Source organism: Botryllus schlosseri, chromosome 15, assembly GCF_051294905.1.
Source record: "Botryllus schlosseri isolate E-star chromosome 15, Bs_hap1, whole genome shotgun sequence".
NCBI classification, from domain to species: Eukaryota; Metazoa; Chordata; class Ascidiacea; order Stolidobranchia; family Styelidae; genus Botryllus; species Botryllus schlosseri.
The window spans coordinates 15,835,458-15,860,984 of record NC_137250.1 but is presented as its reverse complement, the minus strand read 5'-3'; the positions used below and the strand labels follow the sequence as shown (position 1 = coordinate 15,860,984).

Here is a 25,527-nt window from a genome sequence, read left to right as displayed (position 1 = left end):
CCAGAGGCACTGTGTGGTCTTTTGTGTCATCATCATTATTGGTACTGCTATTGAGAAGTTCTTCTGACTTGCCTTAACACGAGTCACCTTCAAATATCGAACGACTTTACTTGACTCGAGTCAAAATGTACAATGACTCGACTTGACTTGTGACTTGAAGGTAGTGACTTGATCCCAACACTGGATTAGGTTGTACTCCGATTTCCCTAGCGACGGAGCCAATGCTATACGTACAATCAACTTGAATCGTATGCATTCCGGAATCGACGTATCGTTTCTGTAACGTACTTGTTCTCGAAGTACATTCCTGGAGCATCCCATCATAGGAGAGCAGAAACACGGTCTTCTTGAATACTCGTTCCGCCCAACGAGACTGCATTTCTGCAATTGGCATCGGACTGCAAAGCGGTTGCACATTCACGATAATTATAAGAGCATGATTTTCGTGCAGTGATAACGGCAGAACATGTTTATACAATAGGGGTGTTCAAAAATGAATTTTCTTCTCAAATTGTACTGGCTACTTAATAAAATTGTTGGGTTACCTAATTTAAGCCTACACACCAAATTTGGTTCAATTCCAGCCAGTAGCCGTATTGCTACAGGAGAAGAAAGTTTCTATTTATTATACAAAAATAAATTACCAAAAATTTCAAAATTTTCTGTTCACCCAAGAAAGTTTTAGGTTATCTATAGAAACGATGTTCACCAAATTTGGCTCAATTCCAACCAGTGGAAGCGGAGTTATTGCCGTCGAAAAATTTGTATTTGAGTAAAATAGTATTTACGGTGGGCTAAACTACAATATCTATTTAAAGAATTGGTTACCGTAAATACTATTTTATTGATAATCCATTGCATTTTGTTAGCTGTTGAAATACAGATTGATTTGTTATTTATTTTAAATCGAGGAACCCAAGAATTAATGTAGAGTTACATATCACAAAAGGGCGCTATATCGCTCACGCATACGTCGCTCACGCTCGCGTTCACACGACCCAGATCCTTTCAGAGGTTCACACCATTCCTAGTCACAAGTATACGCGAGGCAATTGGAAAGGGCATTCAAATCTGAGTCGTCCGTTGTCTGCAATGTTCTACACAACATTTCGAAAAGTGTTAGACAGATAACACTGTCTGACGGTTTTTTGTACCTTCATGAGATTGTTACATACATGTTAATTATAGGCCGATAAAAGTGTTTTGTCGAGTGTCTGCATGTAGCGTGACAAGCGATGCGGTAAGTATAGGTATATTGATGTTGTAGCGGTAATGCTACATCGAAGTAGATATGGGATGTTCGAAATATCTGCACATTTACATCGGCATCGATCAGACTTGAATATACTTGAATACAAGCAAAACGACATCACAGGTTCACGCCATCACTATCCCAAACGCCCAACTATAGATATATTTTCTTGCAAATACCCTGTTTGAGAAGTCCTGCTCTAATATTCATCATGAATTTGGGACTCTGTGTTCAATTGAAACTGAAACATACGCATGAATTAATTTTAGTGGAACAGCAAAGAAAGGAATGTTGACGACTATGAGAAGGAGTTGGAATATCATTCCAAATTGGTAGTTTGCAATGTTATACACGGTATTTCAAAGAGTGCTGGACACTGGACAGAAAATACCGTCAGAAATTATTTTGGTATCTTCGTGAGGTTATTGCGTACTTTTTAAGAATACACCAATAATATGATGGTGTTTTCATTGCCATTATACAGCGAAACGTGCTATGCTGTGCGGTAAGTTGGTATCTCTAAAAACCTAGATTGTAGCGGTAAAGTTACAACGAAACATGCAAGATTATTACGGTGTTTAAATAATCTCTACTCAATTGTCTGTGATATTACAGCTTTGAGTGTATATCCAGAATAGGACGTGCTTGTACACTTAGTTTACATACATTTTCTGATCGTAAGGTTAATTTGCATGCAAGTGTCTTGCTAGTGTCTCATTGGTGCAGCCAGAATGAGACAAAAGTGGTCATGTAAGGTAGAGTATTTTTGAGCAGATGTATTCAACTTGACATTACATTTTTCTTCGCGCTTTGCGCGATACATCATTTCCGTGTTTATTTTGTTGTTGAGTACCCCTCTCCCGATAAATAAAAAAATAGGCCGGAATAAAAATACGCATGATCCACAGAATTGAATCTTGCTGTATCCATGTGTGCCGCCTGCGGTTGCGGGACTGTTAGGCACCAGATTTCCGGCGCCAAAAATACGCTTGAGGCAGATAGGTTTTAGTCGACACAAAGTGCGACCCAGAAAGATCGCCGGTGATAGAACCTTGGTCGAAGATCGCACGGGATTGCCCTGTCCTTGCAGACCTTAGTGGTACGGTACGAATGCGACGAGCAGATGCAATAAATATTGCGCCCCGTGAATAAATGCGAATTGGAAATCGTGTCCATCTCACCAAAGACGTTTCTTTTTTAATTGGCCGTGATACGTGTGCGCGATCTTTTAAGTGACGACAACTTTCTCCGGAGGTGACGAAATAACAACATGCTGCTTCATAAATAATTACAAGTGGCCCACCCGATGCTCACCCCCCAGAAACTCATGAATAGTCCCCCCGTGTGGTATGAACGCAGGATGAATAATTGCTTGTCTTCTATATATTTGAAGACACCGCTTCTATCAGCTCTCCCGATAAATATTATAGCGGTAACGTAGCCTATATGTAGGACCGTAACAGAGTCGCACCCCAAACCCCCCAATTAGACGGGAGCTCGCATCGGGTCCTATATTACTAACGAAATTCAACCATTAACTTTGAAAATATTTCGCACTTCGCGCGGAAGTGGAGACGCACTGATCTTCTGTAACATAACATTATGTCGGTTGGTGAAAGATCACCTTAATAGTTGTGTTAATCACCCAATAATGACCCAAGACCATAGTATTTTACTTTTTTTTTCATATCTTCAAAAGGGGGGCGTATTTTACCTTATCTAATTTTTGCACCTCACAAAATTTTTCTGGCTTCGCCCGTGTAGTGCCTACCCTGCTGCCAAGTGTTCGCAGGTAAATCGAGGTGATTATAGTTTTTCAGTGAGTCGTTCAGCGATAATCTTTTTCCATGCGTGTTACCGTCTTTTTGGGCCTATATCTCAGGTTCATGGAATGTATATTGATTAATCTGTATGAATATATTGATATCCGGTGTTACCGGCATCGTTCTTCATCCACCTCGAAATTGATTTAAGACCATAAGTGGCTCACAACCCTCAGTATATGGCTCAGTAAGATTTGGGATATATACAGAGAATTTATAGCACTGCAAGATTTATCCAGCATATCTCTCTACTTTTCTATGTGGAGTTATGCGAGTCATATTGGTACAATATGACCGTATATCTTTCTTTCTTGATAAATTGCCAAGCATTTGACGGAAATAGACTCCCGCTACTAGTGCAGTATCTACTATTCGCATTATCAGGCGTTCTTCGGAGATGACGATAAATCATATTTTGATACTTGTGCGGGGCCCAATGATCCAAGTGTGAGCGGGTGGTGCGTATACCTATGAATACCGATAAATAATATATTAGTTTCATAATTTCAGCATCTAATCCCTCCTCTATGGAGCGAATGATGCGAATATGTCGTCTAATATCAATCTGAATTTCAATAACTGATCAAGTATGTCAACTCTCAATGATGTATCGAAATGTGATTTACGAAGTATATTTCGAATGTTCGCAGTTATATATTTGTGCCGGTTATTCTTGAAGAGTTTATAGGTTTTTAAAAATGACAGTGGGTTCTACATCAGCTTCAATGTTTTGTGTTTCGCGAGTATGATCCGCCTAATCACATCACGAGCCCACTATCTAACTGTGAAACTCTGATTTATTAATCAGGTATTAAACGAAACATGTTTTATACGCCGCCGGCAACATAGTCGAGGAGAAACCCTGTCTTTCGAGAGATTGTCGTATCGTCCGACATACCACGTTGGCAACTACATTTGCATGGGTAATGTCTATAATAATGTAGCTAGGATTTGTTGAGGATGGCAGCAATGATTTTCAGATATAGGCAACATTTTTTTGCAGCTATAGCCCACTTGAAGAACTCTTTGTACATTGTATGATATACACCGATTGAATAAATGACTTTACCATGCACTAAACGGGTAACTTCTTTTTGCCAGCTCTTATTCCAATCCGATCCATATATACAGAAGCCGTTTTAACTATGGCGAAAGCAGAATCAGATACTTTCAAAACAAAGTTTGATTACGTGCTCAACTTGGTCGGGTTGATGATAGGATTTGGCAACATTTGGAGATTTCCTTACATATGTTACAAAAATGGAGGAGGTGAGAAATGCCGCGTTCATAGCAACGCAATAGACATATAAATGTTACTTTATAAATTTGAACATGAAAATATGATTCACTGGAAGGCATGTTAACTAGAGCTTAAAATTCCGCCGTGTAGATCTCTACTTTATACATACGCACTTTTTGAATTTACAATATTAGTACCATGTGTAAAGTATAGTTCATATTTGCAGGGGCATTCATGTTGGCTTACATCATCTTCATTCTCCTGTTGCTTATGCCGTTGGCTGCGATAGAGGCAACTTTGGGTCAGCACACTGGCAAAAGTGTAATTAAAGTGTGGAGTATCATCCCACTCTTTAAAGGTGAGACTTGGTCACGTCGACAACTACGGAAAATGCATGATTGAAGGTTCAGCATGCTATTTTTTATTACACGCTCTATGGGTTGTAACTATGTCATGGAGTTCAGTCCAGAGTCATTCACCGATTTCAACTTTTGACATTGGCCAATTCAAGTTTTTTCACTTTGTCGTTGAGTCCAATTTTAATTCATGGTACAAGAGTTTTATTCCACATCACTATACGAAAGGTCGAGTCCTAGCCCTAGTCCAAGTCACATCATGCAGTTGTCAGTAAAGAGCCATCCGAGAGTCATTTGTAGTGTGACATTAGCATCCAAATCGGCAACTCGCTCCTATATGTTAGGGTTGCCATACGTCCGGAATTTCCCGGACATGTCCGGAATTTCACTGTTCAAACTATAAGCGTCCGGGAGGAATTTCTAAAATATGCCAATTGTCCGGAATTTTGAAGATTTGACGATGTAGGCTCATAATTTTTTCGTAAATCAACATAAAAACATTATATTTGGGAATATTTATGCTGATGCATGATATTTTTCTTCGCGCTGCGCGCGATTTACCATCACATTTATTGATTTTATTATGAAGACTACCGCACCCTCGCCAAAACTGCAATAAAATACAAATAAATACAACCTTCATTTACTGGAATAAGCCTTATTGTAATCGCAATTATAGGAGAACGGTGTATTCCTAGAGATCGTTAAGGCCGTTTAAATGCTTTATTCAAAGATAGTGGTTCCAAATGTGGGGGTCGTTTGCCTGTATTCTGGGGTTCGCGAATATGTTGAACGTAATCACCTTCCAATATAGCCCGTGAGTAAGTCCGGGCAAAGGTGCTGACTTCTTTTAGTAATCAGCTCGTCAAATTTTGATCTGGGCCACGGAACATTTTCAAATTTGCAGATGGAGTGGGGTGTTTATAAAGTTCCGTGGTGCGCACCGGCATAAGGCTGATAAACGATCTGATCGATTGGGCATGAACATTACTTAACGATGTACAATTACGCTCCCTGTATTTTCGAACTCATCATCCTCCACCAGCTCTAACGCTAACTCTGATAATGTGGGCGGAGAGTAGTAACTATCTATAGTAATATAAGGAACAACCGAACAACCAATATTATTGATAGAATTCATTCAAAAAATTTAACGACAGGATGCATATAGAAACCAGATTCATATAGCAAGCCCCCCCCCCCCCAGAAGTTGCATCGATTACCCTATGGTGGGCTCAAAATGATTGTTGATTTGGGCGGGAAGGGGCTGAAAACATGTGCTTTCGGTCCCCGTCACACAACACACATCCACATACTCCTGAACCGGATCGTGACCACCTCTGGTCTATGAGCAAAGCTTTGCTAGTGTGACGTCATAACTCATTTTGAAATCCACTAGTGGGCGCTAAAGAGTGTCCGGAATTTGGGTCACAGAAACCCTGGTTGGAGGGGAGGTTTTAGACCCTTTATACTTTGCTGTACTCCTACTGTAGATGATGGGTGTAACAAAAGTGTTCAAGTCACAACATAACCCCATATTCCCAGGACTTGGATATTCAGCAATATTCATGATGATCTATTGGAACTCGTACCTGCCGGTGCTTTTGTCGTGGACAGTCCGGTGGCTCTACGCTTCATTCGGCAGCGACCCTGTTTGGACTAGATGCGATAACACGTGGAACACAGCTTCATGCGTGTCAGTTGTCAAAAATTATACGGTAGGCTTGTCCACCTGCAAATAATGTCAATTATTCAGCGTTGGATACATTATAGGGGAATGACACTGCCATCTACGGAAACCAAACCGTTTTTCGTCGATCATCGGTTGAGGAATTTTTCAAGTAATATGCAAACTCATTCCTCGCGTTGTGTGACTGTTTGTTATGCAGACGTTACGTTAGCCGTATCAATCCTTGTTGCGGTTTTGAGTTTTATCGGTGCCGGGTTCGCGATATCGCATTCTTTTTTGATACTACAATTATCGAATGTAAACATGGAATAGCAACGACCGATTTTTCAGCTTCGTTCCGCGTCGCTGAGGCTGGAATCAGAATTGTTTTGCGGAAGCGACAGTAGGATTTCTGGCAACCAAAAGTTCTCTTCCAGAGGGCAGAATTTACTGAATCTGGTTTACTTTCGATAGTGCGATCGTAGTTGCGTGATAATGACATTTTGTGCATTCTTCAAAGTGAAGGAAAGCTCGTCACCTCGATTCAAAGATCATATAGTATTATCTCCAAAGTCAAATGTTGAAACAATTCGAATTCAAATTGGTTTCTTTTGTGGGGCGGAATTAGGATTTGATTCTAAAAAACTTCTGATTGCTGCCGATTATTCATACGACTTTCGGAACATTAGTCTATCGCTATGGACATAGGACAGAGATCTGAACGTGAAATGGAAGTGAAAGCAATTGACTGAGGAATTCGAAATGACAATCAAATCTTATTAGGACCTACGCTTATAGTAACTGCCTTAAAACTTCTCTTTTTCCAAGTAATATATGCCCTCAATATGAATTTCTCGAATCTCGAAGCAAACTATGGTGATTCATGCTGTAAAAGCGCTCAGCGGTAATACCATATAGGAAGATTGGTATTAACTATATAAGGATGACGCAGCAGTTTTGATCAGAGTGTCTGCTTGCAGCAACTACATCTTGTCGAAAAGCGAGGGCTTGCATGATTACGGAACCATTAAACCAGATCTTCTAATCGCCCTAGCGTTAGTCTGGATTCTTGCCTATTTTTCGGTATGGAAAGGGATCGGCTGGACGAGCAAGGTATTGCAAATCCGTTTACGTGTCATACTGAAAGTCAAATCCTATGCGATCGTTTCGGCAGGTGGTGTACTTCACTGCTACGACACCATTTCTCATGCTCATTATTTTGGTAGTTCGAGGAGCGACATTGGAAGGAGCAGCCTATGGCATAAAAGAATATCTTAAGCCAGATTTAGCCAAGCTTGTCACACTGGACGTAAGTACTACAAGTGCTACACGTCGGAAGCTAAGGAATCAAAATAAAGAAGCGTGCAATTTCATGTTTGCCTTCTGTAAGCAACCCTAAATCCCCAACGTTTCGCTACAAGCATGGGTTGACGTCACATTAGCCGTAAAACTAATGCAACTTTGAATATGAGGTCTCTGTGCAAAGAATTCGATTGTTCAGCATCGCTGAGAAATTTTTTCATAATACACATGCCAAGAACTATTTTTGCTAAGTCTCAGATAACTAGATGTTACTCTGGAATCCCAGCTTTCGGAATATCATAACCTTATGTCGCTATACTATGTGTGTGTGGTTACTAGTTGTGTACACAATAAACTAGTAGTTCCAAGAGGTTCAGAGTTAATGGTATAAACCAGTGCTTCTTACATTAAAACCCAAAGAACCGAGACCCAAACGCGGGGAACGAACGATCAATATAAACACGTGGGCTGAGAGAGGAGCAAAATATGTATAGTGATGTAAAAAATTCCGTATACATTAATGACAAAATTCAGCTATGAATTTTAAATTGTTTTGAGCTTCGCGCGACTACGCAACACTGCCTACTCACAAATTGAAAATGTTGTTCTTTCAAGTAGTAGCGAAAGGCACATTGTAAAAGTGGGCTCTATAAGGGGCTAAACGAAGCCCCCCTCCACAAAGTTTTGTTGATCACGCTTTGGATGCCCAAGACAGACATTTTGGGGTCTGGCGAAGTGCTGTTAGGTCCTGCCCGTAAATTTGCAAGTTCTTAGCCTTGGCCACTATCCAATCGCCGCACACATGTTATAACAATCTGGGCGGCATGATTCCTAGCTATTTATTATTATTTTAAGTTATATTTCTACAGGTCTGGACCGACGCTGCGTCGCAGGTAATTTTCTCTTTCGGAGCGTGCACTGGGACCCTTTCTACAATCAGTAAATTCAACAGATACAAGCATAATTACGTGAGGTATATAGATTGCATATTTTACCCTGTCCATTATTGACAACGTATCTTTAAGAGATATCATACTCATGACGATAGCTAACACTGCCGCCAGTTTTCTCGCCGGTGTGATATGCTTCACGGTATTGGGACACTTGGCAGTTTCGAAGGTTGGTGACCGCGCCTTCTAATGTACGATATGTCTTGTGGGCACAATTGTACTTGTATTTTCAGAATACTACAATTGATGAAGTCGCGGATAAAGGTCCGCAACTGGTGTTTATCGTTTACCCAACGGCTATTTCTCTGTTACCACTGCCTCGGCTCTGGTGTCCGCTGTTCTTTATCACGATGCTTCTCATAGGTTTCGATAGTTTGGTAAGTAACCCGGCATAATGACATACCAGGTCAGATTAATACTGTTGTGAATTAAATAGTACGCTTTAAACCTCAGTTGGCCATCAATTCTCTGCAACAGATATATTACCGATACCCCAGCAGGCAATAAATAACGTCATTAATAGAATAGAATAGTCTGCACCGGGAGTCAGCACCTCTGTTGTGAAGTTCTTGCACCTATCTAGGATCACGTATTAGCACCGAGCATACCTATACTGCATGCCTAGTTATAAACCGATTGTTGCAACTTTAACACAAGGACATTGTATGTAGTGCTGCATTTACAACAAAACAAAAATGCATAAAACAGGTCCCTTGTTTAAATCATGATTTTTATTTTCATTTTTTTCCACACAGGACGTCATGAATCTTTAATTGTGACGTCACGGTGGATTGAAATTGGCAATCGAAAATATGGGTACATACGGCTCCTTAGACGAAAAGGGCGTCCGACCACTGTCATAAACAGACCAAAAATATATTTAACCAGGACTAAATCGGTATGCATCATTTTTGCGCTCGGCGATCTTCATCATCAGAACACCCATTCCATATCAATGATCCATATCTACATGCTATAACTGTTGAACCGACGACGATTTCGTGTGTTTCAGCCATCCCACATCGTATACGTCGACTGCATTGGACGCAAATCGTCCGTAGGCTCATAGGCTACGACATGTTTTATCGAAAGTATGCACACAATTATACGTTTTTAAAAAAAAAATCGTTATTTTGAAAAAGGCATTTGTTTAAAAGACTGTTTAAAACATGTAATAAGCAAAGTGTTTTAAAACACCGTTTATTTTAAGTACAACCCTATTTGTATGGTTTGGTATGGCATGGTATGGATGAATGGTATGGTATATAGAACAAAATTCCGGTATGGAATATGGAAATCTTTAAGTATGGTATGGAATTGTTTTTTCCATAGTTCCATACTTAGGCAGTTTTGCATCATAACAATGATTCAACTTTCGTTTTGTCAAATCGATTGCATACCTCAGAAAATCATTATCACTATCGTATTCTAAGATATGTTCTAATTCAGTGGTTCCCAACCTTTTTTAGACACGCCCCCCTTTATGATAGTGAAAAATGTGGCGCCCCCTTATCGTCATATCACAAAATCCAACCGGCAAACACTTGTTAATGCATGAAACAAGTATACAGTCAAGTTGTTTCACACCTCGCTGACAACTGACTTTAGTTCAATTAATATCTTCCAATGAAGCTCAAGTGTAATAGTATCATCGTAAGTTCACAGTAGCCCTTATTATTAATAATTGATTATTGACCCAACCTCTGACGTTGACATAGACCTACTACATTATAGTCATTTTGAATTACGTTAACGTTAAGAACTTGTTCTTGTTGGTATACGATTATAATTATTATCATTCACCAATTGACTATATATCACCCGGTTTTATGTGCAGAGTGAGCAATACCGGCATGAAATATATACGAAGCAGAAATAAATGTAAAATCATGCATGGAAATTTCAGTTTGTCTACCACGAGGCGTTTGTATGCTGCATTAAGGATATCGTGCCTGGTTGGTTCCGTTTCAAATATTCCCACGAAGTATGGATGGCCGCTACAATGTTTGTGCTGTTCATGTTTGGATTAACAATGATAACGCCTGTAAGTATAGAGACAAATCTCCCGATCCATGTCCGCTAGGCCTACTGATTCATTAATCGTGTTATAGTTACGTGTGTGTTATTGGGTTATATGCACACATATCTGTACTGTTTACAAAACCTCATTCCGCGAACGAATGGTGCACCAGAATGCATTTATTACCTACTACATGAGATTCTACTTCTAACACTTCTCCTGCTAAAAAGCTCAGGATGTGCAATTCTACAGGTATTACTCGAGTTGCCTTCAGAAATATTGGATCGTTGCTTCCTCGTTTAATTCGTGATAAAGTCGCGGTGGTGTATTGAAATGATGAATTTGTTAGCAATCAATTGAATTGAATTCGTGGGGTGGTAATGTAGATGCACATTGCACATGCACACGGGTAAGAAGAAAAGTAGCATGGGTAACTTGGATATTCGTATAGGTATAGGGATAGAATTATCAATATGACGTAACGTAACGTCATAGGTTCGTGTTCACGTTCGCGTTCACATAGAACCTTTCAAAAAGGTTCGCATTCACACGAACCAGAACCTTTCAGTGGTGCGCGCCATAATAGGTATGCTTTAGGTGTGCGGAAAAAGCGTGAATATGAAGCAACACCCATATTCATTACTTGTTTCCAACATGCATCTAATCTCTTTCCAATTTTAGGGTGGCATATACGTTCTGGAACTCCTGAACAATTACGCAATTACCGGATGGTGCATCTTTTTCGTGGCTCTCGTACAATTCATCGCAATCGGCTGGGCTCTGGGCTCGAATAACATGTGTGACATGATAGAAGACATGACCGAATATAAGCTTGTAAAAACAAGAGTATATCTGCACGTCATGTGGAGATATGTAGGACCTATCGTATCTACGGTGAGATTCTATAATGAAGCTGCGAAAACGGCGCGTTATCTGCGGTGTCATGTAGGGGAGATGTGGTACCGATGGATCAAAAAGTACAAAATAACCTGTGGCCCTCAAATCTTCAGCCGAGAATAGCAGATCTTTTGCCGGCTCAACACTTCGATACAAGCTCTACCTATCGCGGACATTTAAAAGAATATCCGCCTTTTCAAAAAATATTGATAAACGTGTAAAATTTGTTGCTCGAATGTGTCATCGGTCCCCACCCGGTGGGTCCAAAGGCACACGACCATGGGACCTATGGGACATACGCTCTAAAGCTCAAATTTGTTGATTTGTTTTGCTGTGTACTGTAAGCTAAGCTACAGCAAGCCAATGAAGAATGTTTCGTCGCGACCTTCAAGAATCAAATAGATTATATCAACTCAAATGTTGGCAAAGATCATGTTCTGATTTACGCCTAAACTTACAAAATTAATGCCACATACATATTACCCTCAAATCGACATTTTGACTTTCAAATACCTCGTAATAGCGATAAAACACCGCATGTAACTATGATTTACAGCCTATATATATGTAGGTGAGTTTCTGTTGTTGAGTGATTAGTTGGTACATCTATTTTGCTTGATTTGGCTATGGTACCATAGGTCCCCCACCCCATAAATATTGTTATTGACTTGAAAATAGTCCACTCGAGGATGGTATTGATTCAAAAAATATGTGCCATTATATACCCTGATACAGGCCCTATACTTCACATCAAAAATTATGGCGGGTTTGTTTGTCTGACAGGTGATATAGAAAAATGAAAATGTCGATCCAAATTTACTTTATACCCCCTAAAACGTAAATCATTCGTCACAGACCCCATTCCTCATGCAGGTCGGATTTTTTTGCATGTGAGGAAAGATTCTGTCAGCATGTACTTGTAGACAAATTCACGGAGTGTAATCATGGAATTATCATGGAGAATTTTTAAAGTATTTTCGGTCCCAGTGATCCATCGGTACCACATCTCCCCTACTCCTAGCATGTATAGTAAAAACGTACTTGATAAACGTACCACTCTTGAAATAATACAATGGTTCGACTGGAACTTGGAGTAACGCATAGAACGGAATAACTACATTAACTATGCAGCCGGCGATATGTAGGGTTACGGTTAGCTTAGAGATATGGATACCATATTTCGTTATTCTGCATCAATTTGAAATTAATTACATCGACCTGATCTCATAATATTATAATGTGATCTTTGTCGTATAGCAGGGGTGGGCAATTATGTTCCTCCGCGGGCCAAATGAGAAGTAGGAAATACGTCGGCGGGCCGAGTGAACAATTTTACTTATATTCTTGCGCGTATTTTAATTTCATTTCTAAATTACATTATAAATAAATGTTGCTCAGTGAATGTGTTCATGTTAGGTAATGAGAAAGTGGCGGTTACCTAAAAATTATCTATTTGCTGTCATGATTCAAAACAATGTTAAACATGATACATTTTTCTCTCTCTTTTAACCCCTACCTACGTTGTTCTATTAAGACACTAAAACAGTGTTTCTCTAGTTTTTTTTAGGCACGCCCCCTTTATGATAGTGAAAAATTTCGTGCCCACCCCCATATCATGATATCACAACATATTAAAAGGAGAAACCAAAATGCCAGCAATCCCCAGGGATCGTTTGATGGCATAGAAGGTTATGGTTGTTAATGAGAGAATTCCGTAATATAAAAGTTGGACAATACATAGAGCAATAACTATACTATAAGCCGGGGGAAATCGCGCGGATTGCGAAACATTTTTCATTTATCTTCGGCTTCGCGCCTCCCTTCAGATACTTTCACTCCCCACAGATCGAGAACCACTACCCTGAAATGTATATGGGATAGTACAAAGCTTGACTCGGTCGCTGCATTCCGAGTAGAGTACAGTTCAAATAGCCTTGATGTTGAGCGAAGTTTGCCGTTTTTTCGGAAATTCGCCATCCCTTGATCGAGTGTTTGGTGTTTTTGTCATAATTTAAATCCTTAATCTCGGTGACATGCTCGGCAAAATCTAAAAGGACGGGTTTACCCCCAACTCTAGTATACAAATATTTAGTGCTCTAAATTTTCCTTGAATTTCAACTGTCGACTTTCTTTTTTGGATATGCCAGTTCATCCTTTATGGGTGATAGATATGATGAGTCATATAGTAATCGCGAGATCTCATTGACTTGTTTTACGAATTAGGGATTTGGAAACGCCTCACGTAACAATTTGAAACACGTACCGTATGATACGTAACGTGACAATGGCAGCAAATGTTTGACCTAAACTATGGAAAGAGTGATTTCTTGTGAATTTAATTGTTACTCATACTTTGCCACATTGTCTTTATTTTGAATCTAGATTACGCATGCGAGGTACGTAATGAACAGGCTTCAAAGTAAACGAATTTCCTGTTTAGTTGATACAGCCTATGGTTTTAGTTCACGCATCAACATTCAAAAAGCAGGTTTAATGTTATAAATTCCTAGCAACCATTCGCGGGCCGCACAGAATGGCTTCGCGGGCCGCATGTGGCCCGCGGGCAGCACTTTGCCCAGGTCTGTCATATCGGGGTTTTAAGATGTCATTGGTTCAGTGTCATTGCCATCATTCACCTTCACTGGTTTTGCAAGACTTTGTTTTGAAAAGTTATATAGCTACGGTAGGAACACAGTGTCCTATATGGTGTAGACACAACGAGATTGAACGGCTCGCTGCATTTGGGTTACGTCATATACTTGACCATTTAGCCAAAGGCAATTTAACGGTCATTTTTGACCGGCTTGCTTAGTGGTAAATTTTATATAACGGGTACCAATGGAAGGCTACTGCTGTACTGATTACGAAAATATAAATTTTATTTTGCGCATTGCCCTGGAACCCTCCAATATCAACGTCGAATTTTACATTATGATGAAGTTTCGCATTGAGACGCAACAATGCTGCCTGGCAAAACGAGACTGCAGCTCAAGAGCAAGAGCCAGACAACATTGCTGTGTCACAACGCCAACTCCATCACAATGCAAAATCCGACGATGATTTTGGGGGGTTCCTGGGCCGTGGGAAAAGCGAAACTTATATTTTTGTAATTAGTATAGCGGTAGCTTTCCGTTGGTACCCGTTTATCAAATTTATCACTCGGCAAGTCGGTCAAAAATGACCGTAAAATTGCCTTTGGCCAAATGGAAAGTATGAAGTAATCCAAATGCAGTGAGCCGTTCAGCCGCTGTGTGCACCATATAAGACACTATATATGGTAGGATATGATCACTTTCGCAAACCGTCAGTCAAATCATTTGCGGATCACTGAGCTGAACATAATCTGTGAGAACTCATCCGCTGTGACAACGTCCGCGGTTCTCCAACCCAAATCATTAAGAGATCACCATATTTCGTGTAGTCGATTGGAAGTAGCCTATCCATGATAAATCAGGAATGTGCATTGTGCATCGTTGGAGAATTAACAAGACGATTATCAATTTCAGATTTTCTGCATATACTCGTTGTCACTCTACCGAACCTTGAAGCTTGATTCGTACGTTTATCCTACTTGGGCGAATGTGCTGGGGTGGATGATCGCTCTTACGTCATCGATGACGTTTCCTATCGGAGCCGTCTGGATGATATATATGGCAGATGGAACAACGCTGACGGAGGTATAATATCGCCGTGGCATTCAATCGAGAGGCCGCTGATGTCACTAATATATATTATTCGAGTATTCGTCAAGTCGTCTTGAGAAAAGCATGAATTTTTTCTCTCAAATGTCTTTCAGATTGTTTTTAAATTATATGACACTCCTGTGTCTATACGAATGATGCAGGCCAGTTGGTTCTAATGCGTTTCCTGACCTATTTGAAACCAGCACATAATATCGTCGACCCAGACATTGAAAGCCCGATGATTCATGACGATACAGCCACCGCTTATATATACCGTACACGGCTCAACTGCTATTTTAGAAATTCAGAAGAACTCTGGAAATACAAGATGTCAAAAGACCAATTGAAAAGGCGAATGAAGAGGACGAAAAAATGTTATAGAGCAGGGGTTCTTAAAGTATGGGTATAATTTTGGATCGCGACAGCACCACAGCAATTATTTATTGTGTATGTAATATTTGTTGAATTTCACGCAACAACAAAAATTTCTTCGCGCTACGCGTTATTTCCATTGACTAGTTTCTTTGGCTTGATCATGAAAATGTGTTGGCCTTTGTATTACACAAATTGGTTTTGATTCATGATCATATTTATCCTACATAGGTTTGTTTGGAAAACACCGTCGGAGGACGGAGACCCTTGGGATGCTTTAGTATAGGGATGTGCAACATGCGGGAGGCGGGACTGTAAGACACGGGTATTTCGTGGTCAACCCTTTTCGCGTCGGAACACATGATGATATATGAAGTTTTTGCCAACATACGGCTTAGCAAGTTGCAGTGCCAACAAGATCTGCGGCGATGAAACCTTGGCCAAAAAACGACCGTTGCTAGTTGGACAAAACTTTGGATACTGATCCGTCCGGTCGTCGAAATGGTCGGTACCGGAACAGTATAGTCCTTGCAATCTGAGTAGACAGTAGTACAAATGCAACCCGTCGTGAAAAATATTGCACCCCAATTTGAAAAAGCATGCGACAGAAATGCTACTTAGAGCTGCGTTACGTACAACCGTCGTCTGCGCGTTATCTATGTCAAGGCTCTTCAACCGGGTGTATCGTGCACACTGGGGTGTACCATTAATTTCAAAGGGTGTACAACTCGGATGGGGTGTACTGGGGTATACCAGCATTACAATTCGCATTACAATATAATGGACAAAGAGATTTTATTTCAATCCATATATTTTCTTCACGCTTAGTGCGATTCAGGGTGACTTGGATTTTTCGTTTTGAATATAATATTCTCCTTGCAATTTGAGCCATACCGTACAAATGCGAGCCGCAGAGGAAAATGACGCACCTTATAAAAAAGACTTGGATTTAGAAAAACTTAGATTTAATGAAGACATTCTTTCAAGTTTGTGCTGTATGTAATGTTCCTTATGTTCAATAGTACGATGAAATATGTGTTGCATCATTTAGTTTTCATGGTGATGTTAAATCTTACATCGTGTAAGAAACGCCTCTTTTTGATTTCAAATAAACGAAAGATGCCTCATAAAAAATACCAAGTTGGAATCGTGCATATCTCACGAATGAAGGTTTTCTGGTATTTTTGGGTGATTGAAATATATTTCGACTATACCGACAATCCTGATGGGAGGTCAAGACATAGCAAATTACAACAAAGTGATTATTAAAAACCGGAAGCTGTATCATTAATTTTGTGCCCAAATGTTTCCAAGACATTCCTCCCTCAGCTCCACCGGTTAATTTGATCAAATGAGCTGAGAATGAACGATATTTTGACAGCAATAAGTGAAGCTACCAATATTATCGACGAAATTCATACAACATGTTGAAAAATTGTCGCGCTCCGCGGGACCAGAATACTCAGTCTCTTTTCCTGACATTTATACTCGTGATTATAGTAAGCCTGCGTGGATGTTCTGCTTCTACAGTACGAAAGTAAGAAAATATTATACGCAAGGTAAATCTCAAGAAATCAGTCATGGCACGGAACTCCACGAGGGCTCTCCGTGGTGCAAAGCTCCCAGTAGCCAATTTCACATGAGTATTTGTCGTCCAGATGGACAATGACGGTTATCCGCTGAAATGTGGCCGTATGCTATATAGGCCTATGTAATTGAAAAGCGACCGCGTATACCGCAACAAAGTGTAACGCCCCTGAATTAGGCTTACCTACTACGGAATCGGTGTATTAATTGGTCAGGGTGTACGTCTACGAGTTTTGAGTCAACGTTAAAAGGGTGTGCCATGACGAAAAAGGTTGAAAAGCACTGCTCTATGTCATACATGCCCGTAAAGCGTTGCATTCTAATAAGAAATGCATTTTTGATGTACGAGGCTGTCCTTTTCCATTAAAGTGAGGTTACTTAACACCTTCAACTTATTGGTGGCGATTATAGGTTGCGATAACCAGCCAAATTAGGAAATATACCTTATTCGTATAGCTGTTACAAACGTGAGCGGGAAACGTAATCTGGAACTTGATATACTTAATTGGCTGGTTCGTTGTTCAGAAGTTGAAGATAGCTTTCAATACCACATCCATTGTAGTAAAATATTTATTGGACTCGAAGACTTTACGGGTGCCTCTTTTCTAGGGTTACCATATTTCTGTGTCCCTAATTCCGGACACTCTTTAGCGCCCACTAGCGGGTTTTACAATGAGTTATGAACACATTGTCAGTGAATATAACGCCACACTAGCAAAGCTTCGCCAATCGCCAATCGACTGTACACAGGAGTGGAGTGGAACATAGGTTCTGAATTGGGCCATCTCTAATGTGAGCTCTGCTGATTGCTTGGGTCTGCAACAGATATCTTCACGGGTAGGATGAAATCGTTTACGGTGGACCTTATCCGGTCCGCCGGTCGTGTATTTTACGGCCATGCTGTACTGTTATATCGGTGAGGTTATCTGGCTGTGAGTTGTAACAGGGTACGAAACAACGTTTTTTCTGTCTCCTTCCGCCCAAAATAAGCTCTGATCTTGGACCCACACCATTGGGTAATCGATGCAGCTTCTAGGGGGCTTACTATATGCTTCTGATTGTTAAATTTTGTGAATGAATTCTGTCAATAATATTAGTTCTTCCGTATATTACTATAAAATACACCAGATAGTTGCAGATCCGGTGGTTTCAAACCTTTCATGCTCGCGACCTCATTTTCAATTTGAAATTGTTCCGTGGTTCAGCTCGAAAATTGATAGGCTGATTATTAAAGAAAGGTCGGATTGCCCAGACTTACTCACGGCATATTATGGAAGCTGATAACGTCCAACATCTTCGCGATCCCCAGAATGAAGGCAAACGACTCCCAGGTTTAAAACAACTGTCTTTGACTATAGCACCCAAACGTTCTTAACCAAGTCTAGGAATGTACCGTTATCTTATAATTGCCATTACAATTAGACTTATTTCAGTAAATAATGGTTATATTTATTTATTTTTGATTGCATGTTGCGAGGACGGTGCGTGGTACCCATCTTAAAATCAATACACGTTACGCTAAATCACGCGCAGCGCGAAGAATAATTTCAAATGCCATAAATCTGCTTAAAAATACTATTGGTTATGTTGATTTACGAAAAAAATTGAGCCTTCAAAATTCCCGACATTTCGACAGAATTTCCTCCCAGACGCAGTTTTAACAGTGAAATTCCGGACATCTCGCAACCCTACTCTTTTCAAGAGTTACAGGCACATCACAGGGATTTAAACAGGATTAACCAGGCAAAGTATGACGTAACAATCAGAATTACATACCATGAAATCCACATTGTGACAATGGCAACAATAATAAACTTTGAAATGGACGGTACTATAGTAACAATTACAATCACGAATTAGAACAAACTAGTCATTGGTGGAAAGGTTGTCAGTTATAGAGAAAATTTTTTTGTCTGCTTCGTCAATTGAATAATGGTTGATTCTGACACTTTTAAATGAAACAAAGATCAGCCTCGCACATTGACAGTGAACATTTCATCATTATAGTTTTGAGCGCAAGAAGGGTTGTTGACCGATCGACGAAGCGTATGCTTGATATTCGTCATAGGAGTATGTATTGGCTTGCGAACTCCGTACGGTCATTTGCGTATGTTTTTGAGCGAATCAATTTGCGGATGTGCTGCGTTATCCGCTCAAACAATCTTTGTGATGTACGTCCCACATACCTACCTATCATAGTGGCACTTGTATTCGTAGACGACGTTACTTGCATTAACGGCAGGAAGTACATCCTTTCGAGAGTTTGGCAAAGTGGTTTGGTTATATACACCACATGCCCATTAACGCTATAATAACAACGCTGAACTGCCGATTTGATTAACTTTTCAAAGCAATTAGACACGTTGGCTAGCCAAGGTAGGTGTAAAAATGCCGGGCATTTTTCTGGTCCATAGTTGGGGGCTCTATCCGATCGTTTTAACACCCTTGTGGTGGAGCATTTTAATATATGCTCTGGATAGCCATTTTTGACATGAAAGAGTGGATCTCATCCAATTCAAATAAAAAAAATTGTGGCGAGCTGAGACGCAAGGCCGGTTGAACCAGAATTGATATTAGGTCTAGCGCCGCTTCCGGCAGAAATAATCCCAACCGATATAATGGCCAGTGAACGTTGGCTTTCTTTACACAGACGTCAAAAACGTTTTCTCTGATCTGTCGACCAACATGTCTAAAAATGGAACGGACACATTAGTTTCTTTTTCCACAGTAAATTGTAGAGCCGGGTGGAGACAATACAATTTTCCCATTAGTTTGTTCTAGTTCGCGTTTGTAATTGCTTATTTTCAAATTGCGCTCTTACTATAGCACCGCACATTTCAAAGTTTATTATTGCTGCCATTGTTACAATGTGTATTTCATGGTATGTAATTCTGATTGCGACGTCATACTTTGCCTTTTTCGTTTTGCTTGTAATTCTGTTTAAATCCCTTTAATGTGCCGTTAACTCTTGAAAAGAGGCACCCGAAAAGTCTTCGAGTTCAATAAATATTTACAACCATGGATGTTCTATTGAAAGCTAACTTGGTTTCGTCAGTTTTGTCTGTTGTCTACCTATACGCCTTCTCATCACTACAAAGATTCGTCAACTACAAGTTGATTTATTGCGCTACAAATAGATATCGTCCACTATGTCTGGATATAAAGTGTTATTTTACAATGCGATTGCACATTATGTCAATATGTACAGAAAGACGATTAAAGTTCACCGTAATGTCATGGCAATCGAGGTCAAATGAATTTCCGAACGGCTTTACCTGATATATGTATATACCGTATTTCGATATGATATATTAATTTTGTCTTCACGTGCGATGCCGATGCATAGCCACGAATTTCGTGACTTTACGCTTCTGTACCGCAAATTAGTGTTATTGATCAAACAGTCGCTAGGCATATACCTATAGGCAAAAAGAGTAAACGAGTAATCATATCAAACAACGCCCCAATAAAATATCAATAAAGAAATTACGAAAAGCAAGGCTCGCATGCTGATGTGTCGCTGTTGTTTTTGGATCGTGATTGATTTTCCGCAACCCCGAGACCTGACTTTCCGTTCACTCTTCGTAAACCCGGCGGCAATCCGCTGCGATTGCTCCTCTATCGCAGATATGGCGCCGTCCCAACTCCCAGGACCGTGGATGCGATATTGATAAGATGTACCCGGCCCTGTTAAGATTTTCCAGAAAAGTCTAGGATTTGATACAGCTATCCCGAGTAGATTAGGTTGTACTCCGATTTCACTTGCGACGGAGTCCATGCACTCCATATAATCAACCTGAATCGTGTGCCTTCCGGAGTCCACGTATCTCTTCCGTAATATACCATTTCTTAAATTACATTCTTGGAGCATCGCATCATACGAGGGCAGAAACGCGGACTTCTTGAACACTCGTGTCGCCCAACGGGACTGCATCTCTGCAATTGGCATTAGACCGCCAAGCGGTTGCACGTTCCCGATAATTGCCAGACTCGGATTTTCACGCAGCGACAACGGAAATACGTGCTTGTACAAATTACTGAGCTTGTTGTGATCGTCTGCGGACACTACATCGTCTGGTAGAAAGGGGAACTTGATTTTGTAACCGGTAGCGAAGATGACATCGTCGACATCATGGTAGGCTCCGTCTGAAGTTACAACACCGTCCTTTCGAAAAGAGGTAATATCCGGAACGACGGTAACGGTGCCGTTTGCGATTCTTGCCGGGAGCTCATCATTAACAAGAGGATGCTGACCTAAGAGAAAAAAGATAAATAATAATCAATTCAATACGTAGCGTTGGTTGATATCCAGGAATGTCAATATACGGCCCGCGGAGCAATGATTAGGAAACCTATCGTTAAATCCAGCACATTTAATAAACACTGCCACGTAAATAATCCCTCGAGACATAAAATGCGGAAAATGTTGATATGCCACATTATATCGAACTAACAGCAATGTTCCGTTTTTTAGTCTACTCTCCTCCACTTACATCAGTAAGAATTATATGACATCGGCACCGAATTGAGAAAAGTTAACATAGTCGACACGCAGTTCAGAGTTATTTGCGAAAATGGGCTGAAGGGTAGTTATTCGCAGAGACGAAAACCCCGATGCTAGACGATTGTATGCCAGTTACAGTGCTCCCAAATCTTTTCCAGCTAAAGTTCTTGTAGTTCTCACAACGCACACGCAAGGCCAACGCCGCATCACGACAAAAACAATGGAAGCGAAAAACATTTCCAGAATAGAGACCCTAATATCCAGAATACTATAAAATTTTATATATGCTATAGCCCAGGAGTCGGAACCTGTATGGCTCGCGAGACATAGGCCTATATTATGGCTCTTTGAGCATATGATATGGCTCTCCGATAAATTCTTGATTCAGCACTTGATTCGAATCCTTTTTATCGATATTGCTGCAACTTTGCTGCAAATTTTCGTAACGGCCTGAAACACTATTCGTGTGGTAGCAGAGACGAATGCATGTGATGTCAAGACTCGGAACACCCCTATTTCGAAATCCTAATACTTGTCTCAAATGAACGCTGCTGATATTCATGTGACATCGCATAACTAATCCCATGCAGTGAATTTGAGCCATCATGACGTCACAAATTGTGACGTAACAGTTGATGACGTTGCATGAATCTTTGGGACTTACAATGGATAATGTCGGGCTGATATGACTTTTGAAGAAAATGGTGTCCAACCCCTGCAAGCCTATCCTATAGCATCAAAATGTTTAAATGCGGCCTGCGGCCTAAATTGAGTTTGACATCCTTAGCCTAGCAATTAAGATAAGAATCACTTATTTACTTACTTAAAATCCGATGGGTCGGTTTTAACCCGTAGACTTCGTGATCGAATCGGGTGTTCATCACAAATTCAAATACTTCGTTAGCTATCGAATGCGGGAAGACTTTCATGATGTAATGTATCAATCTTGTGTTCAACTGGACATCGTACGGCTGACCCCTGTAACCTATACAATGAAACAATTAATAAATAACATATCTGCACAATTTAAATTGATCACACCACTCCGTCAACCATTAGAACTAGGCATATATAGGAATTATCGCCGATAGGCATAAGCGTACCTATCCTGTTAACTACCCAAGATCCCCTTCTTGTGCTAAGCAGCAACGTGTCGGCGTGCCTGCTCAGCTCTGCTGCTAAATCTCCGCCGGTGTTTCCCAGACCAACGACAATAACCCGCCTATCGATGAAAGATCGGTGGTCTCTGTGTACAGAAAGGATGTGCATTGGGCAATGGGCATTGGCATGCACATGCACACTCCGGTCAGACTTGGTATTCAAAAATGCTACGGTAGAACCGCACATGCCACTCACCGGTACTCGTGGCCGTGTAAAACGCGACCTTGAAAGTCCTGTCGCCCGGGAATACTTGGCGACGGATCGTTCGGATGAAAATGATGACCGGTGCAGACTAAGACTGCGTCGAAAGTGTCCTTCTCAACTTCGTTTCTTCGAGAATCCTTGAACGCTATCACCCATCTGCCTGTTTCTTGAAAGTTGTTCGCTTTCGATACGGACACCACCTCGGTGTTCAATTTAATGTACTGTCTCAGTCCATATTCGTTCGCGTACAAGCTGATATATTCGTGCAGTTTCGTGTGGTGCATGAAGTTGGGGAAATCAGCGGGCGGTGGGAACGTACTGTAAGCTAAAAGCTCCTTGCTGGAATTGATGACGGTCGTGCGATAGACTCCTGCCCTTCCGTCTTCGGCTTTTTCTGTAAATCTCCAAAGACCGCCGATTCCGTCCGATTTTTCGAAGCACGTAGTATCCATATCTTCGTCCAGGCAGCATTTAACAGCTGCGATTCCGCTGGCTCCAGCGCCGATCACTGCTACACGCAAACGTTTGGCATTCATCTTTACTGTCCTCGTGGTTGCGACGCAAAGTACTTTAATGGGAGCAGTATGTCTCTATCTTTTCATTCATTTGTACTTTGTACTTTGTACAATGCCACCCCGCGTTAGTAGAAAGTCATGAAAAAAAAATCAAAAATATTAATATTACGATAGCATTGCATCCGATGTACACGTTGAATTAGGCGGCTGGGTATATAATTACAACAATAAATTATCATTACGTATACTATACACTGAAGATTAGCGACTGAACATGGTTTCAAAATACCCAACACTCAGATGTTACGGCGTCAAAAGCGCCTTGGCCCGTCTAGGGCTGCCTGAATCCGTAAAATATCGTGAACCAGCTGTTATCTCTTTGATGTATAAGCTACTATAACTATATGCTACATAGCATACGTGATTTCCGTAATTGTCCTGACTGTTGATCAAATTTGAGATCACCATTCCTTTCGTTAGTAAGCCAGAGCCATAATATGTAGAAATCACGTGATTTTGATTTCTCTTCAAATGGGTGTTAATGTGACACTCATTCTATGTTACTTCCGCAAAGCAATTTGCTTTTAAAGATCACTTGAGAGTTGTATAAAAACCCATGTACTTGGACAGACAACATTCAGGTATAGCTGCATCATGCTCAATTCCGCCCGTATCACAATGAAGTCGCAAAACTGAGTTTGACCTTGCCTTATCCTGGCATCGCCAAACATAGCCTATTGAGCTCTCGTTCAACTGATGCCCCTTGGCAGCAGTCGTTTGTGAACTTTCGACCCACAAGTGCAACCGAAGATCACAATGCTTCTGATTACTGACCAAACAATCGTATTTGAGCTATATCTCCCGCATGTTTGGTGACCAGGGTCACTATGAACTCTGATGCATACTCAAACAGTTCCAGTCAACATTGCATCGACTGAAGTCGCAATAAGAGTTTTAACATACGAATACGTATATATCCATATCATGATGCTACCCTGTAGAATAAGAACACGCTGGAGCAAGGATTAACGAAGCCTGGCTGTAATTTTAAATCTGCAGCATACCGCTGCTGGCTATTCGTATTTAATTATATCAATTATCATCGATTTATTTGCCATTCTTGTGATCAAATACCGGCAGCGCAGACGGTGACATCACTGATAGACATTGATCAGCTGATGTCAGGCAAACTGTACATAATAGAGTACGTGGTGTCCCAAGAAGGATACCCTTACTTACACTCGCACAAGATTTCTGTTATCATGCTAAAAACCAAAATACCTGAATAAATGAGCGGCGTGGTGGTACGTTCCGAAGCTGCAACAACAATGGGCTGCGTGTTCTAGTCCGGCTGATGTAAACTCCAGAATTCCTACCTAAGTTTTGGAGTTTATCTATAGGCTTCCTCCTGCAACATCATATCTGCGTCAGCTGTGTCTTACAAAAGCCGGCAAGGAAAGTTGGCCGTGCTACAGGTCGGTCGATCAGGAATCATATTAAATAATCTCGGCCTGGCGCAAAATCACCTATGAAGTAGAAAAACCACTATTACAACAGCAATAACATTATTATGAGTCCATCTACAAAACAGCGGAGATATTGCTATTTGTTCATTCGTGGCATAGCAAAGGGACTGTATATCTAAGAAAAAACGTTGCTTCTACAGCTGACCATCCCGTTTCTACAGTTAAGACATGAGAATATGGGAGAGGGGGTGATACATCGTGTTTCCAATTATGATTAGGGCAGGTCGCCATGGTCAAGCGATATTACGTGTGTGTTAAAGGTCACTATAGTCATTGAGTATATGACCTTACGTACACTAAGGAAATACAAAAACCATGATATACAGCTCTGTGTTTACGAACAACCATATTTACACTGTTGCTATTTTGAGATTTGTAAGACTCAGGCGACGATTTATGAGGCTTTGACACGCTGGATGTAACCGTTCATTCACAAGGCATTTAGGTTATTTAGGGACGGTCTATA

The 25,527-nt window shown here is 40.6% G+C and overlaps 2 protein-coding genes across 2 annotated transcripts; one reads left to right on the top strand and one right to left on the bottom strand.

Moving 5' to 3' along the window:
• Window positions 1-3,527: 3,527 nt before the first annotated feature.
• Window positions 3,528-16,745, top strand: LOC145457921 (sodium- and chloride-dependent taurine transporter-like). The gene is made up of 14 exons (XM_080336214.1): window positions 3,528-3,662; window positions 4,177-4,344; window positions 4,542-4,673; window positions 6,217-6,389; window positions 6,445-6,512; window positions 7,321-7,453; window positions 7,515-7,649; window positions 8,512-8,615; window positions 8,668-8,761; window positions 8,826-8,969; window positions 10,499-10,636; window positions 11,294-11,506; window positions 15,016-15,186; window positions 15,493-16,745. The coding sequence occupies exons 2-14, from the start codon at window positions 4,221-4,223 to the stop codon at window positions 15,571-15,573; spliced, it is 1,710 nt and encodes a 569-aa protein (XP_080192340.1). The 5' UTR covers window positions 3,528-3,662; window positions 4,177-4,220; the 3' UTR covers window positions 15,574-16,745.
• A 3,509-nt stretch (window positions 16,746-20,254) lies between these two features.
• LOC145456786 (flavin-containing monooxygenase 5-like) lies at window positions 20,255-24,633 on the bottom strand. The gene is made up of 4 exons (XM_080334896.1): window positions 23,012-24,633; window positions 22,759-22,901; window positions 22,479-22,640; window positions 20,255-21,405 (listed from the first exon to the last, which is right to left on the bottom strand). Exons 1-4 carry the CDS (start codon window positions 23,554-23,556, stop codon window positions 20,603-20,605), a joined length of 1,653 nt encoding a protein of 550 aa, XP_080191022.1. The 5' UTR covers window positions 23,557-24,633; the 3' UTR covers window positions 20,255-20,602.
• Window positions 24,634-25,527: the final 894 nt, after the last annotated feature.